At 40.8% G+C, this 18912-nt stretch overlaps 1 protein-coding gene and 1 long non-coding RNA gene across 6 annotated transcripts in view; one reads left to right on the top strand and one right to left on the bottom strand.

Annotated features, from left to right (window-relative positions):
- Positions 1-7077, bottom strand: part of LOC111560109 — a 59433-nt gene extending 52356 nt beyond the window's left edge. For both annotated transcript variants that reach the window (XR_002741667.2, XR_006596461.1), the window contains exon 1: positions 6870-7077. This is a non-coding gene — a long non-coding RNA (uncharacterized LOC111560109). The remainder of the gene's footprint in view (positions 1-6869) is intronic.
- Positions 1-18912, top strand: part of ADAM28 (ADAM metallopeptidase domain 28) — a 74414-nt gene that overhangs the window by 35877 nt on the left and 19625 nt on the right. For 2 of the 4 annotated variants that reach the window (XM_045055378.1, XM_006930633.5), the window contains exons 11-18: positions 3127-3257; positions 4032-4209; positions 6462-6551; positions 8789-8984; positions 13884-13986; positions 16858-17017; positions 17982-18062; positions 18371-18449. In XM_045055378.1, the coding sequence (XP_044911313.1) occupies positions 3127-3257; positions 4032-4209; positions 6462-6551; positions 8789-8984; positions 13884-13986; positions 16858-17017; positions 17982-18062; positions 18371-18449 (1018 nt within the window). Of the gene's footprint in view, positions 1-3126; positions 3258-4031; positions 4210-6461; positions 6552-8788; positions 8985-13883; positions 13987-16857; positions 17018-17981; positions 18063-18370; positions 18454-18912 lie in introns of all 4 variants that reach the window. The other 2 variants (XR_006596459.1, XR_006596460.1) reach the window with 2 other exon arrangements.

Here is an 18912-nt window from a genome sequence, read left to right as displayed (position 1 = left end):
GGTGGTTGTTACTTGTTACGGGATGATCGTTAGAATTTTGGTGGGCAGAGGGCATTTTCTTTCGCTTTACTAAACCTCAGTCTTTGGTAAGTCCTGTGTCCTATAGTGTCGGGGGTAGGTCCTTTTAGTGCTCCTGCTCCACTGCCAGAGGTAGCGACCTCTAATGGACATAGCCCAGTATGTATTCCTGCCCTTCCTTCTCCTAACTTCCAGGGGTAGAAACTTTCCATGTGTCTCAGAGCTTTCACGTGGTGAGGTCTGTGTGGAGAAAAACCCATGAGTAGGTGAGAATTCCCCTATGTCTGAAGCTCCCACGTTTGGTGTAGTTTCTTGCTGTACCACACACACTCTAACTCTATGGGTTTTAAGATTATTTTATACGAGTTATTGCTGGAACCTGGTCTGTTCCAGGTAAACAAATATTCATGTCCTGGCTTTCCCTGTAGCTGCCAGCCTACCTTTCCTTAGATTTCATTTTGTTTGTTGCCTTGTGACCTCAGCTCTGGGTGAGTTCTAGAAAATTGTGAATCGATGGTCCAGTGTTTTTATTGATTGGAAGTTTCGAAGTGATACTCTCCCCAGACTTCTACAATGTGGTGGTAAGGAACAGAGGTGGGGGGGGTTCTCCTTTGCCTTTGTCTGGTTTTGGTCTTAGGCAGGTCCTGGGTGTCAGAAGCAAAGCTTTCTTAGGGATTCTTTCCATCCTTCCCACAACAGCAAAATTCTGCTTTCTATTTTTTGCAGATCTTTTGAGGAAGAGTTTTCTGACCATCCCTCAGTAGGAGAAAATCTCGATGAATGTTACTATAGGATCCTGGGCTCAAGATGTTTGTCTTTTTGTTTCAGGAGTAGAGGATGTGTGTGTGTGTGTGTGTGTGTGTGTGTGTGTTTAAACCCATCCCTTAACCATGTTGGGTCTTCCGTTCTACCCTAGGTTGTCAGAGATTACTATTTCTTTCCCCAGTGGCTTTAGATTTCTATTCCTTAAAGGAGAAGATTCTGGATATGGCTTCAGGCTCTTTTCTTGCAGCAGTTGCTACTTTACTCCTTCTGGACTACTCCACCAAGACAAGTTCTTTCTGTTCTACTACCTGGCTCCCAAAGTGTGCCCTGAGCTCCTAGAGGAGGTCCTTGGAGAAGAGTCTCTAAGTGTATGCAAAGCACCCTTGTTTCTGAAGTCCCGCGGATTCTATACTCCGGCACTGGCCTGTCCCAGGCCTTTAACAATTCACTTAAGAAGTTAAGTGAATTAACTTCCCCACTTGTAGGATCCCTGGAGTCTCCTCCTCTACACTTTGCTAGAGACAAGCCAGTTCCGTCTGTCCTTGGGAGGGCCTATTTTTAGTTTTCAGGTTCTGTGGATGTTCTGCAACCACAACTGACTGATAGAGCCAAGGAAAATTATCATTATCTGGCTAGTCCTTGTTGTTAGTACAAGAATAATGCTTTTTCCAGCTTTGTACGTCCTAGGTGGAAGTGGAATATATATATTACATATATATATGTGTGTGTGTGTGTGTGTGTGTGTGTGTAATATATCTTATAAGTCTGGGTTTGTGACAAGCTTTGTAAGATGAACAGAGGAAATAAAATATGTACTTTCTAACCTGAAAGAGTTTACCATAAAGTCGGAGGCGGAATCGGACTACTTAAAGCAATACTTAAAATATATGATAATAGAATTGAAAACTGCAGTAGGAATCCAGAGGAGAGAATTACTGATGAAGATTCACGTGGTCAGGAAAAGTTGCTTGAAAATAAACTTCAAAGGGTGGATAGGGGGAAGAGAGAATAGAGGTCATTCCAAAGGAAGGAAACATTTCAGTTATGAGAATAATGAATTAAAGGAAGACACCATGCATTTAAAGGGACCTCAAATAAGGCAATCTGGAAAGTCTAAACACATTTACATTTTTTCCAGTTTTTTTTTTTTTGGTTTGTTTTTTTCCCCATTTGAGTAACTCCATCTTACTAAAATAGCAAGCTTTACTGGTTCTTCTTGACAGGACGATACAATATCGTGAATTGTAAATATGAGCTTCCCATCTTACACAGGTGTTCCTTGTTTGCCAGCCTTGTACCGTGCCTTCTGGATCTCTTTATTTGGTTCTTTGACATGAAGTAGATAAGGAAATCAGGCGTCTGTGCGTGGGTGTCATTGGCAGATTCCTGTCTCCCCTGTGGGAAATTACAACCTTCAGTGATTCTCTAGTGTTGTGTTATTGTTCTTGAAAAACCTGGAGCCCCCAGTCCAACACTTCTAATCAGAAATCATCTGGTAATGAAGTTGGCTACGGGCTGGACTTCGTGCCATGGGGCAAGTCTAGAACTGACTGAGGTCTAGCTTGGCAGTAACAGAACTGAGAGAGATACCAACGGTACTAAAGTCCTAGGTTAACAAACACTTTTGGATCCCTCTTAGCTAAACACATCCAAGACCTTCAGTCAATTAGAAGGCATTGAAAAAGAAGCCAAGGGGAAGGAGGTAGATCAGGTTTAAGCAATTCTGATTCCTTATCATTTTTGAAGACCTTTTGCCACTGTCTCTCATGGCAGGAAACCACAAAAATGTTTCTCATTAAAAATATTCCCCATTTACTGGGGCGCCTGGGTGGCGCAGTCGGTTAAGCGTCCGACTTCAGCCAGGTCACGATCTCGCGGTCCGTGAGTTTGAGCCCCGCGTCAGGCTCTGGGCTGATGGCTCAGAGCCTGGAGCCTGTTTCCGATTCTGTGTCTCCTTCTCTCTCTGCCCCTCCCCCGTTCATGCTCTGTCTCTCTCTGTCCCAAAAATAAATAAACGTTGAAAAAAAATTAAAAAAAATATTCCCCATTTACAAGAATAAAGAGAAAGCAGTGTGCCCTGTAATGGGCATTCAGTACCAAAGTTGTGTGTGTGTGTGTGTGTGTGTGTGAGAGAGAGAGAGAGAAACAGACAAACAGAAATAGAGACAGACAGAGGCAGGAGGGGAGAGGAAGAGGTGGGGAGAGAAAGAGAGATGGTGATTAGTGAAAACTCTGAAGCTGAAACCGTTCGATCTACCCCACTTAGTGGAACTATTTAATTACACCCTGAGTGATAATTTATTTTAAAAACCAGAGGTCTGTTTTCCCTGTTCTTGCCCTTAGGACCACAGTGAAAACGTGCTTAGAGTAGCAGGAACGATGGCCCATGAAATGGGCCATAACTTTGGAATGTTTCATGACTCCTATGTTTGCAAGTGCCCTTCTACAATATGTGTGATGGACAGAGCACTAAGGTGAGGCTTTCTTGGAAAGATGCGTTCATATCCCTGTTTTTGGTTCACTCTGGACTGTGCTGTTCTTTTATGTCATCTTTGGCAACACATCCAAGCTTTCAAATATCAAATAGCATAATCATGAATGAATATCTACACCAAACCGCCTTCCCCCTCATCTATGTGCATTTTTTTTTTTCATTAACTAAAGACATCATTTAAACATACTGTGTCTTTGCTGTTGGGGTGACTTGACATTTTTAACTTCAGATTATCTACACCAGATCTGGTTTCGGAAAATAATTGGTATTTATCACATTTTCAATAAATTCAGATTGGGTAGTGGTAGGGAGAAAGTTCTGGGAGAAAAATCTAATTAAAGAAGAACGTTCTCGAGGAGCCTGGGTGGCTCATCGGTTGAGCGTCCAACTTCGGCTCAGGTCATGATCTGACGGTTTGTGAGTTTGAGCCCCGCATCGGGCTCTGTGCTGACAGCTCCGAGCCTGGAGCCTGCTTCAGATTCTGTGTCTCCCCCTCTCTCTGCCTCTCCCCCAACTCGTGCTCTGTCTCTCTCAATCTCAAAAATAAACATTAAAAAAAAAAAGTTGGAGGTGTTTGTGTCCATCCGGAAGGGCTAATTTAGGCACAGAAATGAGCTCATGATTTAGCCATTGGGCACTGGATTGGATTTCATCTTTTGGGGCAGGTTTGGGGTATATCATCCCCAGTGTGTGACACTGCTCCCTTCATGCTCAGCATGACTGTGTTTCATTCTCTTCTTCCTTGCCTTCACAGCTTCTATATTCCTACAGACTTCAGTTCCTGCAGCCGTGTCAGCTATGATAAGTTCTTTGAAGATAAATTATCAAATTGCATCCTCAATGTTCCATTGCCTACAGATATCATATCCACCCCAATCTGTGGGAACCAGTTGGTAGAAATGGGAGAAGACTGTGATTGTGGGACTCCCGAGGTACCCCCAAGTACTCTCTGTGGTTTTTAAAAATAATGTTTATTTATTTATTTATTTTGAGAGAAAGAGCGTGAGCAGGGGAGGGGGAGAGAGAGAGGGATAGAGAGAATCCCAAGCAGGCTCTGTCTGCCCTGTCAGTGCGGAGCCCGAAATGGGGCTCGATCTCACAGGTCGTGAGACCTGAGCCAAAGTCAAGAGTCAGACACTTATGTGACTGAGCCACCCAGGCGCCCCCAACCAAGTACTTTCTAAAATGATCGAATGTGTTTTTCAATTGCTAAGAAGATAAACCATAAAGCTGTATTACGCAGGCTCACTCTGAAATTGTGTGTTTCTATAATTTTGCATATGTTCAGGCCGGCTTTTCTAACAATGAATGATGCATTGCTTAAAAGACTTCCTACTTTCCATCTTGGGGTTCCTTCCCCATTTCTTTTTCTTTTTTTTTTTTTTTTAAGAACAATCAACAATTGAGTTTTGTACTCTCTTCCCTCCCATCTGGCAGACATACTTAATGGCTCCTATGTGCCTATGACCTCTTGAGTGGTTACTTGAGGCACAGCACTGTGATAGTGCTCAGAGTGCAAATAGCTTGGCCAAGGTCACAGAGCTGGTGAAGGGAGGAGCTGAGACGTGGACCCAGGTGTTTGTGTCAGCAATCCCAGAACAACCCTGCCCTGGGATTGAGTTTTTCCCTTTGGGACTGAAGAGTTTTTATCCTTAGGAGTCCTGGCTTGATCCCACCCTATTGATTTGGCAGCCAGGGTTCTGAATGGGACCTTTGCCCCCATTTTGTGAAGACTTAACATGAGTAGCACGTCAAGCCCTCGAGGGGTCAGCTTTTCAGTAACTTCAAAATATGACCATAAATTTATTTATTCTGTGAGAAAGCAGAATCTTTCCAAGATGATGTGTATATTTGAAATAAGGGTAGGGGCACCTGGGTGGCTCAGGAGGCTAAGCGTCCAACTTCAGCTCAGATCACGATCTCACAGTTCGTGGGTTTGAGCCCCACGTCGGGCTCTGTGCTGACAGCTCAGAGCCTGGAGCCTGCTTCAGATTCTGTGACTCCCTCTCTCTCTGACCCTCCCCCGTTCATGCTCTCTCTCTGTCTCAAAAATAAATAAACGTTAAAAAAAAAAAGAAAGAAAGAAGGGTGAGAGTTTTAACCCTAACAAGTTGTAACTCTATATCTTAGGGATACTAAGCAGCTATAAGAGGAACTTTCTGAGGTAGGAATTTCCCCAAAACCTTATGCAGGTATCTGATTTCCTAGAAGCAAGGTGGGGAGAGCAAGACAAAGTCTATTGCTTAACACAGAGTTGGATTAAGTGTCAAACTTAGATAAAGAACTGTACTTTTAGCTTTTTAGTGTCTGCCCTGGAGATTAAATTTACTGCTGGGTAGGTTCATGAGTTCAACTAATTATATTTTTAATTATTTAGATAAATTTTATTTTATTATTTTTTTAAATGTTTTATTTATTTTTGAGACAGAGAGAGACAGAGCACGAGCAGGGGAGGGGCAGAGAGAGAGGGAGACACAGAATCCGAAGCAGGCTCCAGGCTCCGAGCCATCCGCACAGAGCCCGACGGGGGGTTCGAACCCACAAACTGTGAGATCATGACCTGAGCCGAAGTCGGACGCTTAACCAACTGAGCCACCCAGGCACCCCGATAAATTTTATTTTAAAAGATTGTTCCTTTTCCTTTTGTTTTCATTCATATTTTACTAAAAATAGGTCACTTGCAGTACTATAATGGGAGGCTGAGCAAACTAGAAGAGATATTCAAATTAAAGAAAGAAGGTGTCAGTAGCATTCAGGTCATGACAAATCACCAGTGGCTCCAAAATTTGTTTTTTTTTAATGTTAAACTTTGTTCTTTTATTTTCATGAAAATTATATTCAGACTGTACCAAAGTAGAGTTTATGTGATGAACAAATAATATTTTGAATTAATATGAAAATAGGGGCACCTGGGTGGCTCAGTCGGTTAAGCATCCGACTTCAGCTCGGGTCATGATCTCGCAGTGAGTTCGAGCCCCGCGTCGGGCTCTGTGCTGACAGCTCAGAGTCTGGAGCCTGCTTCTGATTCTGTGTCTCCCTCTCTTTCTGCCCCTCCCCTACTCATGCTCTGTCTCCCTCTGTCTCAGAAATAAATAAACATTAAAAAAATTTTTAAAAAAATATGAAATGAGAGCAAAATTTGAGGCCCAAACCAACATTTGTATTTATTTCCGGTATTTCTTAGGAATGTACCAACATTTGCTGTGATGCTAAAACTTGTAAAATCAAAGCAAGTTTTCAATGTGCATCAGGAGAATGCTGTGAAAAGTGCCAGGTAAGATTATTACTTTAGTCTCTTTTAATAATTAAATACTGCGTATTTTTCTATATTAAAAATCGCTGAGATTACGTTGCATAAAATAGCAGAGCGCTAGTTTTCTGTCTGTAAAGTAATGCTGCTTACCATTTATATATGAGTGCTTTACAAATACAGGCTATTCGATTCTCCGACAACCTTTTGAATTAGATATTATCATCTCATTTTGCTTTTGAGGGAATAGAGGTTCAGAATAGAGAACGTGTAAGATAATAGGGCCACTGAATTGGCAAACTCCAAACTATCAGTACCAAAGCCAAAGCTGGGGACTCCTACCTGCCACTGCTTCTGATGAAGGGCCTTCTTGCACCAAACCTCATAATTGGTTGCATATTTCTTTTGGTGGAAAAGCTTTTATTTTAAATCTTGTGCAGTCTCCCCTATCTTGACACTTAGAAGTCACTTCAGGGTGAAATTCTTGGAAAACAGATATAAAGGATTCTGTGTCCTTTTCTCTGTGGGGCTCATTGACTTTCCTTTCAGGTTCAAGTTTAGAATTTTACATTCCATTGTTGCATAAGATTCTCTATTATGATTATTTGTTTATGTGTCTCTTTCCTTAGTTAGACTGACCCCAAAGGGCAGGGTGCTGATTCATCCTCGCCTAGCATAGAGTTTCATGCATTTTAAATGCTCAAAAACTGTTCTTAGAAGGAATGTGTAGAGTTATAACGTACCAGATTGTGGGTAGTATTTGGGAGAGATTGGTTTCTTTTAATATCAGAGGGAGAGGAAAGAAAGAAAAGAGACCAAAAGGAAGAAAACTTGAGAACATAAGTAGTTTTCAACAAGCGTTGAATAAGGGCTATTTGTTAGAGATTGTGGGAAATTAAAAAAAAAAGTAGTCTTTGACTTCAAAGAACATGCTGTTTCTTTAGGGTAATGACATACATACCTGAAACATATGAAAATACCGTGCATGATTAAATGCCCAGGTAGACGTTATAAAGATACATGCCCTTTGTGTAGCTTTTCACTTAATTTTCATAATGGCTCTGTAAAGGTGATATTAGAAAGGGAATTGGGTTTTCAGAGTGATGAAGTCCATTTTCAGCACCTAGCCCCTGGCAGAACCAAGATTCAAACCCGTATCTTCCAAATCCAAATTTAAAGTTCTTCCCACCCTGCGTAGAAAGGAAGGACTGCGTTGTGCACTGAAGAAGACAGAGGGGGCTTCATGGAAAATGAGGCTGTCGCTAGTCTTAAAGTAATGTGTAGATTTTAGATAGCAGACAGAAAGAAAAAAAATCCCCAAAAGAGGAGACTGAGGGAAAGAATAAAGATAGAACAGGAGGTATAAGTGTGGCTCAGGGGACAGCTGGTGAGAAAGCGAGTCTGGCTGGAGCAGTGGGGGTTGAATTTGGAGGGTCTCATATGCTCTTATTAAATTTTGGATTCCATTCTGTCATCACTGTAAAGATTTTGCAAGTTTTCTGATGATAGGGGAGCATGCCTGCTCACCTCACCTAGGGAAAGAGATGCCTCCAGTGTCCTCACAGCCTTCCTCAGATTTGCATAAAGGGCAGAATTGGTTTGACTAAGATTTCTCTGAGGAAGTAAGACCAAGGTTTGCAATAATTGATGGCGATGCAGTTAACACATCAAATGTGCATCCGGTTATTTCTTCTCCACAATAAGTCATTTCATAGGAAGAAGTGAGTTGAAAAGAAATATTTGAGCATACAATGAAAGGAATTAAGGATTAGGAAACATGACGCCTGGGAAAGTCTCAGAGCATGCTGATCTGGTGCTTGTAAAAACTTATTTTCTTTTATCCAGAAGGTTCACTTCACCAATACATCTCGGAAGTTGCACGTTTAAATCTTGAAAATCTTGACAAAGATGCATTCGGTAAAGGAAAAGATAAATCCCTTCTTTGTGTTTAAGATGAGGCTTGGTTTTCTTCTGTATTTTTCTCATTGATATTTCTATAGTGCTGGCATTATAAATTCGGAAATATTGATGACTTAAGGACTCCGGCCATTGGGCACAGTCAATAGAAGTGATACGATAGACGTCTTTAGTTTATACAATGCAAATGTAAGCATCATTCTATCTTACCGAAAGGCAACTCCTTGCCCCCCAAAAAAAAGGCCAAAAGGAAAAGATTATGCGCATCAATTTGAGATATTAGGGTAAGTCAGGTGGGGAAAACAACAACAACACAACTTCTCTTCACTTTTATTTCCCTGCAGCTTAAAAAGCCTGGTGCAGTGTGCAGACCAGCAAAAGATGAGTGTGACCTGTCAGAAATGTGTGATGGCAAATCTGGTATTTGCCCTGATGATAGATACCGAATCAACGGCTTCCCTTGTCAAAATGGGAAGGGCTACTGTTTGATGGGGATGTGCCCCACTCTTCAGGAGCAGTGCACCGAGCTGTGGGGACCAGGTAGGAGGGCAGACCCCCGTGTTGTGGGCATTCCTGCCTCTCTCTCTCTGCGCACGCAAGGAAAAATCGTATTATAACGGGCAACAGTGTTTAATCATGGCCAAAGTAGTCTTCTGTCCCAGTCTTCTTTCTTAGAAATGGTGCATCCGCTCAGAATCCGGGATAAGTGCATTTTTAAGACATATGGTCAATTTGGGGACTGCTAGATTCAGCAAACAAAAATAAGGATGGCCCAGTTAAATTTTAATTTCAGATTAACAATGTTTTTTAGTATCAGTATGTCTCATGAAATATTTGAGGTAGACTTATACTAAGAAAACTTGGTTTATCTGAAATTCAAATTTAATGAGTAAAGCAGGAAAGAATAGCCAATGGGAAAAAGACAGTCTCTTCAACAAATGTTGTTGGGAGAACTGGACAGCAACATGCAAAAGAATGAAACTGGACCACTTTCTTACACCGTACACAAAAGTAAATTCAAAATGAATTAAAAATCTAAATATGAGACTTGAAACCATAAAAATCCTAGAGGAGAATAAAGGAAGCAACCTCTTTGACATTGGCTGTAGCAGCTTCTTTCTAGATATGTCTCTGGAGGCAAGAGAAACAAAAGCAAAAATAAACTATTGGGACTTCATCAAAATAAAACGTTTCTGCCCAGAGAAGGAAACAGTCAACAAAACTAAAAGGCAACCACTGGAATGGGAGAAGATATTTGTAAATGACATATCTGGTAATGGGTTAGTATCCCAAATACATAAAGAACTTACAAAACTCAACACCGAAAAAATGAATAATTCAATTAAAACATGGGTAGAAGATATGAATAGACTTTTTTCCAAAGAAGACATCCAGATGACAACAGAGACATGAAAAGATGCTCAACATCACTCATCACCGGGGAAATACAAATCAAAGTTTATAATAAGATATCACCTCACACGTGTCAGAATGGCTAAAATCAACAACACAAGAAGCAACAGGTGCTGGAAGGGATACGGAGAGACGGGAACACTCTTGCCTTATTGGTGGGAATGCAAACTGGTATAGCCACTCTGGAAACCAGTATGGAGGTTCCTTAGAGAGTTAAAAATCAAATTACTCTATGATCCAGCAATTGCACTACTAGGTATTTACCCAAGGAATACAAAAAGACGAATTCAAAGGGATCGTGTACCCTGATGTTTATAGCAGCATTATCTACAAGAGCCAAGATATGGAAGCAGTCCAAATGTCTGTCAAGTAATGAATGGATAAGATGAGGTGTGTGTGTATATATATGTGTGTGCATACACAGATGTGTATACACACACACATATATATATATATATATACACACACATATATGTGATGTATATACATATAAGTATATACATATATACTTATAGATGTGGTTTATATATATATATATACACACATATATATGTGGTATATACATATAAGATGTGGTATATATATGGTGTATATATATATATATGGTGTATATATATATATATATGATATATATGTATATATATATGGTGTGTGTGTGGAGGGTGTATATATATATATGTGTGTGTGTATATATATATATATATATGGCCCAGTTAATATATATATATATATATATACACCCCCCATACACACAATGGAATTTTACTCAGCCATCAAAAAGAATGCGGTCTTGGCATTTGCAATGACATGAGTGGAGCTAGAGAGTATAATGCTAAGTGAAATAAGTCAGAGAACGACAAATACCATACGATTTCACTCATGTGGAATTCATATGTTCTTTGCACAGGGACCATGTGAAACTCTGTATCGTTACAATATTAGTATATGTGCTGCTCCAGCAAGCACATTCACATGTGCAATTTAAGAAACAAAACAAACAAAGAGGGAAAAAAAAGAGGGAGGTGAACCAAGAAGCAGACTCGTAGCTAAAGAGAGCAAACTGATGGTTCCCAGAGGGGTTTGGGGGGCATGAGTAATAGAGGTGATAGAGATTAAGGAGGGCGCTTGTGATGAGCACTGGGTGACGTATGAAAGCGTTGATTCACTGTATTGTACACCTGAAACTAACATTGCAACTATGTTAACTAGCTCGAATTTAAATAAAAACTTAAAAGAAAAACAAATTTCACCGGGTATCCTGTGCTTTATCTGGAAACCCTGATCAAGATCCTTCTCAGATGAGTACACCCCTGGAAGTCTGTGGAGGGGGAGGGGAGCAGTGTGCTGGGAGATGGGCAGAGTACAAGGAAAGGGGAAGAAAAGAAAAGAAGGGCTGTGGGAATGCAGAGGAGCAATCTGGGAAAGCCAAATCTCTTAAATGTCCGTTTTGTCCGTCATACTGGAATTTTAGAAGACATATTCTCTGATTACACCATAAAAATAAATTAAAAATAAAAGCATAACTTAATCTCCAAAACTATAAACTGAAACTTCCATTGTGCTCAACAGATTGATCAGAAAGGCCATTTTAAAAATATCAGTTCTCCGGACTTTCTGCATAGGATGTCCATTGTGCATGTATATTTAATTTTCATACCCCCCTCTGCAACACTTCCAGATTCTTACCTAAGTGGCTGAAGGAATTTTTTAAACAGGGGAAATAAGTCTTCCTAAAAATACTTGACGAGGGCTACCACGTGCCAGGAACTTTTCATAATCCCTGAAAATATACATAAAACAAGAGAAAGGAAAGCAACATCGATCGCTGATTTACAACACACCCGGTCAAAGAGAAAAAGAAAAAGAAAGAAAGAAACCTGAGAAATACGTGGACTAGAACTTAGAAAAAAATTCCTGAATAAAACCCTTTGGATCAGGCAAGGGTGGGCTGAGACACAGTTTGAGGAGAACGCTGGATACCCCTGGTGCCTCAGGAAATGCGCTGACCCCTGGATTCTGGCCTCAGCAAACCTCCCGATCACAGGTCAGGCGGACACGAATGCGAAATTACAGGTGGAAACAAGGATGGGTTTGCGGGTTAAAGAAACATGGCTTCCTTGGCTGACGTCAGTATATAGCAGAAACCTGGGGAAAGAAAAACTTGAGCACAGAGGTGAAGCTCTGAGCTTCCCCTTTAGTATCTGGTGACAAAACCCTGCAGGAAATGCTTTTACATGGTCCTTTTGCCCGACCCTTCACTATCTGCCTCACCTGCGAATTTGTAAATTTCCCAGCACCCAGACACTATGTATTTTGTTCACAACTGTGTTCCCAGGGGGTCCTAACACATTGCTGACTTTAGTAAATGTTCAAAATTATTGAATCAATGAGGAACATATTTATCTGATATTAGAATAGGAGAGATCTTTTAAATTGTACATTCAAAGGCAGCCCTTATAAAAGACCAGAGAAGCAGAGTTGCCTCAATGAAATTCCAAATTTTGCCGTTCATAAGGGCTCACAAATTTATTTCAAATTAATTTTCGAAGTTTGAAAAGTCTATCGCATATATATAGAAGGAGGTCTCGAGATCACTATTCAATATCAGATCATTTCTGTAAGTCAGTTGCCGTTCCAAATATTAGAAATGTGGCCCAGGCATTAATAGGCAATTTGTCATAAAGAAGTACAAACATCTAAAGAACATTAAAATCATCTTAACTCACTAGCGAGAAGTAGAAGTACTGACACATTAATGAGTCAGGAGACATAAATATAGTAAGAAACAGGAGCGAAAAGTTGATTCCTTCCACGTTTGTCAAATTGGCAAAGCTTTTCTGCAGTTAATGCTCAGTTTCAGTGAAGCTGTGACACAACACCCAGTTTTATAGTCTGGTAAGAACATGAGTTAGCACAGTCTTTCCAGGAAGAATTGGAAAAAATGTATGTAGAATCTAAAAAGAAAATGCACTCTTTTCCCCGGGAATCGTATTCAGGAATGTTTGTTTACAGAGGATTTTTAGCCAGCACTTTTTAAAAAAAATTATAATGGGTAATTGGGAAACATCTCAAAGTTCAAGAGTAAGCATGAGTGAAAATAAATTATATAATATTTATGCAATGCAATTTTTATAGCTGTGATACTGCAGAATATGTAGTCATTGGGGAAAGGACAAGTGTATTGTTAATTGGGAAGTAGCGTGGTACCGGGAGTATGAATGATCCCTTCCACAATATTAGCACCAAGACCTCTGAAGCTTGGGATTAGGAATCTGCCTTTCCTTATTATCCAGGCCTAGTTATTCACTTTTCTCAGTGTAGATATTTTATTTTATTAAATAACAAGGAGCCTGTAAATGTTACTGAGACCAAACAACTAAGAAAATACGGTAATAAAACTCATTTTATCATCTTGGACATTGTTCAGGAAGGGCATGGACAGTGAGTTGAGTTACAGATAAACCCAGAGGTTAAGGCACTTGGCCAAGGTCACACAGCTGCGATTTAGCTCCTGAACCCTGAACCACTGTATTCTGTTGCTCATCTGATGGGGCTCTAAGAAAGATTACATGAGAAATGAAATACGTGATGCTTATTGTTGTGCGTGCACAAAGCAGTTTGGCTAAACGTTGTAAGAAATGGTATTTCTCCTGGCAAGTATTACCAGGAGAGCATTCCAATGTCTGCCTGTGGGTTGTTAATGTACTGATTGTGGCTCTCCAATTAAGTCTTTACATTTAGATGGAGTTTTCTTAATCTTAAGCATGTCAGCCATATTTCCAAATGTGTAGCTATCCATTGTTCAAAAAATAAATATTTAAAACATCATTTTAAATTCTAACCAGCTTTCTTAGTAACAAATTATTGCAGCCTGTATTTCTGACAAGGGTCAATGGGATTATGCCCTAACAGTGCTTCTCATGCTATGGATTTCATTAATTTGACGTTTCATGAACCCTCTGTGGCATCGAACGCCTTATCTCTTTTCTTTTCTAATATGTCCCTGCTGACCATGCCTGGTTCCAGGGACCAGCGTTGCAGATAAATCGTGTTACAGCAGGAATGAAGGTGGGTCGAGGTATGGGTACTGTCGCAAAGTGGATGACACACGCATTCCCTGCAAAACAAAGTAAGTGGCCTTGTTGTTTGAACCTTCCTGCTCCACAGACTAGGGGACTCACTCTCTTCCAGACACACATTCTGATTCATTCCAGTTAAACAGAAAGTGAATTTGGAAAGCATCCATTAGGTGACTATTATGTGCTAGGGTTTCAGGCTACCGACTGAGTTAAAAAGACAAATAAGAAATGATCTCTTTTTTCCAGTCGCTCATGGCTGGGGTTTCAGATGACATCGAGTACAGTCGTTTTTAAACATTTTTTTTTTCAACGTTTATTTATTTTTGGGACAGAGAGAGACAGAGCATGAATGGGGGAGGGGCAGAGAGAGAGAGGGAGACACAGAATCGAAACAGGCTCCAGGCTCCGAGCCATCAGCCCAGAGCCTGACGCGGGGCTCGAACTCCCGGTCTGCGAGATCGTGACCTGGCTGAAGTTGGACACTTAACCGACTGCACCACCCAGGCGCCCCAAGTACAGTCGTTTTTAAATAGAGTGAATGTTTGGATGAAACATGCAGCAGTGAATGGGCCTGGCTGGAAATCTATACGTGGATTTAACAATATTCCTTAGGTGCTTTCCCACCTAAGTCTTTCATTATGATTCAAGGAGTAGAGATATTTATCTACTCAGAAGAATAACCAATATAATGCTTTTATAGTTTTATTTAAACTTGCCATGGTAAAGCATAAGAGACTCTTAAAAACTGAGAACAAACTGAGGGTTGATGGGGAGAGGGAGGGAAGGGAGGGTGGGTGACGGGTATTGAGGAGGGCACCTTTTGGGATGAGCCCTGGGTGTTGTATGGAAACCAATCTGACAGTAAATTTCGTATATTGAAAAAAAAACTTGCCATGGTATTACAGAAAGAAAAAAAAATACAGTAAGGAAAGATCGACAGTTCATCTGGAGAATTTGTTTTACTTTTTGTATTGATATTCTGGTGGGGAAAATTCTAGCATATCACAAGCAATGGGCTTGAAATTTCTCTTGATGTTTATTTATTTACTTGGAAAGAAAGAGCAAGAGAGTGAGTGGGGGAGGGGCAGAAAAAGAGGGAGAGAGAGATTTACAAGCAGGCTCCGTGCTATCAGTGCAGACCCAACGTGAGGCTCAAACTCACAAGCTGTGAGATCATGACCTCAGCCGCGATCAAGAGTCAGACATTTAATTGGCTAAACCACCCAGGTGCCCCAGGACTTCAGATTTTTGTATAAGATCTTTTAATTCCACAGTTTTAAGATGACTTTTAAAATTCAAATTATCACAGATTAAATTTAGTACCTGCTCCAGATTTTACACACACTAAGTACTGCATAGCAAGAGACTGAAGAAGGTTAACATTTCTCAATGCTTTTCTATTAAACAATAATTGTTCTAGATGATAAATAGTACCAAACTGTATTTTGGACATAGTATCATCTCTTGGGGGTCTGGGTGGTCTCTCCTTTATTAGAAATCGGGACAGATTTAAAAGGGAAGGCAATTATGTAAAAAGAAATGTGTATGTGTTTTGGGGGGACCAACGTGTGATTTGTGAGGTAGCGAGTGCGAAAGAGAGCAGAGTAGCGCCGTTTCCCTATGAGCATGTGCGCACGCTATCGTCCTGTATAACCGTTTGTATGAGCACTGGGTCATTTCCGCAACTAGCGGCACAAACGTATCATTCTTTCCACGGCCCCACCTCCTAGTCACTTCTGAGTAGTCATTGGCTGTAGTGGAGACTACGCCTGGAATTCTCTGTGCTCTAGAGCCTTCTGTATAAAGTGACTCCAGAAAAACACCTTCTCCGTTTTGGAGAGAATGTATGCCTTTCTCCACTCCGCAGTCACATTTCCTCACAGCTACCAGAAGCATCAGAAGAATCTGATTCTGTCACTCTCAGAATAGTTTTTCCGAGCCCTCCTCTGAATTCTGCATGAAGCAATTGGCTCCAATTTTATTGGCATCGACTTTACTCACCTTGGCAGTAAGTGGATGGCTTTACTGAGTGCTGAGCTGTTTCATCTTTATTTGCAGGGAGATAGTTCTTCCAGTAACCACACATGATGCCTTGGCGTGTCACCCAAGACTCAGCCTTAGATAGACACAGTTACAGTGGGGAGAATTCCTCAGCGCGATTCATGAAAATAAGAAGTAACCTTAGGGCACCTGGGTGGCTCAGTCGGTTAAGCGTCCGACTCTTGGTTTCCGCTCAGGTCATGATCTCTGGATTCGTGGGTTCGAGCCCCGCATCAGGCTCCGTGCTGGCAGCACAGAGCCTGTTTGGGATTCTCTCTCTCTGCCCCTCCCCTATTTACACTGTCTCTGTCTCTCTCCAAATAAATTAAGTAAAAAAAAAAAAAAAAGTACCTTAGCTGAAACAAAATAGAAACGGACTCCCTGTGTGCCCTTCATGATGTTACAAGTCCATTCTCCTTTATCTTGAAAATGACCTTCATTCCCAAGTGTTTCTTTTGGTCTGTCATGGCTTCTCCAGCTCCAGCCACTGCATTCCAATAAGCCAAAATGAGGAAAAATGAGGAATAAGACATATTCTTTCACGTAAGGCCACCTGCAAGAATTTGCACGCAAGATTCTGCTTTCTTGCAGTTGGCCGGAACTTAGGCACTTGGCCAAAAATTAGCTGCCCGAGAACCTGGGAAATCAGGATTTTGTTGTGTTTTGTTTTTTTGTTTTTGAGTAGCAATGTTTCTTGTTACTATTCACTAGTTCTATTACGGAAGAACAAGGGGAACTTTGATACAAAGGAGAACTAGGAATCTCTGCTCTAGGGAGAAATGCCATTAATTAAATACCGATAGGGAGCTGTGTTACATTTGGGGAAAACTGCAATTTGGATCCTGGTATTTTAACCGCAGCAAATTTTGGCTTTTCCTCAGCGATGCCCTGTGTGGGAAGTTGTTCTGCCAAGGTGGGTCAGATAATTTGCCCTGGAGAGGACATATAGTAACTTTCCTGACCTGTAAAATGTTCGATCCTGACGACAGCAGTCCAGAAATAGGCATGGTAGCTAATGGAACTAAGTGTGGACACAGGAAGGTAAGTTGAAAGTGTAGCTTTTAATCAAAACGTTCTTTGGTCTTGTTTTTTTTGTCTTGATGTTTGCTACTCAAGGCCTCCTCCTGTTCCACGGAGGACAGTTTTCAAAGCAATACTTACGCCATTCTTTTATGCATGCCTACATTCACCCCGTCAGTATTATTTAACAAGCAACTATTATGTGCTTAGTACTAGGTTATTAAACCTAGGTAAATTTTATTGCCCCCGAATCAGTAGGGTCTCAATAAATTATAAGCCATTCTGATAATAATAAAGAGAATAATAAAAATACTACTCATTTTTAGATAAATGATAATTGTTTGAATATTCCAGATGACATGATATTAACATGTTTTCCATAATGTTTTTGTTTGGAATGGGTGCCTTGTATCATGTGCAATGCTTAGCTCAGTGCTAAATATTTGTCTCAGGAGTGGACTGAAGGGGTAGATAAACAGAATGACCCATGAGGAATGAAGTCAAATAAGGAAATATTCTCTAGAGAACTTTCTAAATATTTAAAATAAATATTATCTAGATCCCGTATTCTTATTTGCAAAAGAATGTTGTGATTTCCCTAATAAAAAGGTCAGTTTGGGGGCACCTGGGTAGCTGAGTCGGTTAAGCATTCGACTTTGGCCCAGGTCATGATCTCAGGGCTTGTGGGTTTGATCCCCGCGTTGGGTTCTGCACTGATAGCTCGGAGCCTGGAGCCTGCTTGGGATTCTGGGTCTCCCTCTCTCTCTGTCCCTCCCCCACTTGTGCTCTGTCTCTCTCTCTCTCTCTCTCTCTCTCTCTCTCAAAATAAAAAAAAAATAATTTTAAAAAAATTTTAAAAAGGCAAGTTTTATAACAATAGTAGTGGCTAATAATGTAAGACTAACTTCCAAAGGCTGAGCAACCTGCAGAACTGAAGCCATCAGGGCTCGATGTGAACTCAGTGTTTTTTTCACATCACTTTCAGGTTTGCATTAATGCAGAATGTGTGGATATCGAAAGAGCCTACAAATCGACCAACTGCTCCTCCAAGTGCAAAGGGCATGCCGTAAGTTTTGAAAACGTTTCCCCAAGCTCGCCGAATCTTTTGGAAGTTCGGGTCAGTCCTGACGATGCTAAAGTACCGTTTCAGCGCTGAATGATACTAAGTCTGCCTAACCGCTCAGTAGTTTGGTGCGATGAAAAAAATTTTCTTCCAAGCATCTGGTATTGAAATTCCCATGATGGATCCATACACTACGGAGGTAGTTGCAAGGGTGCAGAGCAGGGGTTAGTCCTTCTTCTGAATGGAGGAACAGGCTCCTTGGGTTGGTGGTCAGCCTAGTGTGGAAACTGACAGGATCACTGCTTGTCTAGGTGTGTGACCATGAGCTCCAGTGTCAGTGCAAAGAAGGATGGGCCCCTCCTGACTGTGATGACTCCACAGTGGTCTTCCGTAGGTAACATTACGCGTCTTGCTCTCCTCTTCCAAGCTTGTAGTTCGTAGTACATTAGATTTCGTCGCCTTTTTTTCTCTCCTCTTGGAATTCTCATTCCGTAAATATTGAATCTAAAATATTAATCTTCAAGGTTTCTAACAACTTTTCAATCATATTTTCTAGTCCTTATGCTCCTGCTCGACATACGAAAAGATCTCCTCAAATTTTAGAGCTGCGATCTTATTTTAATTTCCCCCATTTTCTCGCTTTATGATTATTCTATTTTCATAGCGGGCTTGGCTTAATGTATAGATATAGAATCCTCATAAAACTCTCTAAGAATCTGGCTTCAGTTATTTTTGTAGGTTCACTGCTGTCCCTTGAATCATCTCTGTTTCTTTTGAGTTTGATTGATTTGTCTTTCACCCTGTCTCTTATTTCCCTGTGCTGTTTTTTTTTTTCTTCAGAATATGGGACCCT

This window comes from Felis catus, chromosome B1 (genome assembly GCF_018350175.1).
Source record: "Felis catus isolate Fca126 chromosome B1, F.catus_Fca126_mat1.0, whole genome shotgun sequence".
Classification (NCBI taxonomy): domain Eukaryota; kingdom Metazoa; phylum Chordata; class Mammalia; order Carnivora; family Felidae; genus Felis; species Felis catus.
The sequence above is the reverse complement of the archived record's forward strand: the minus strand, read 5'-3'. Positions and strand labels throughout refer to the sequence as shown.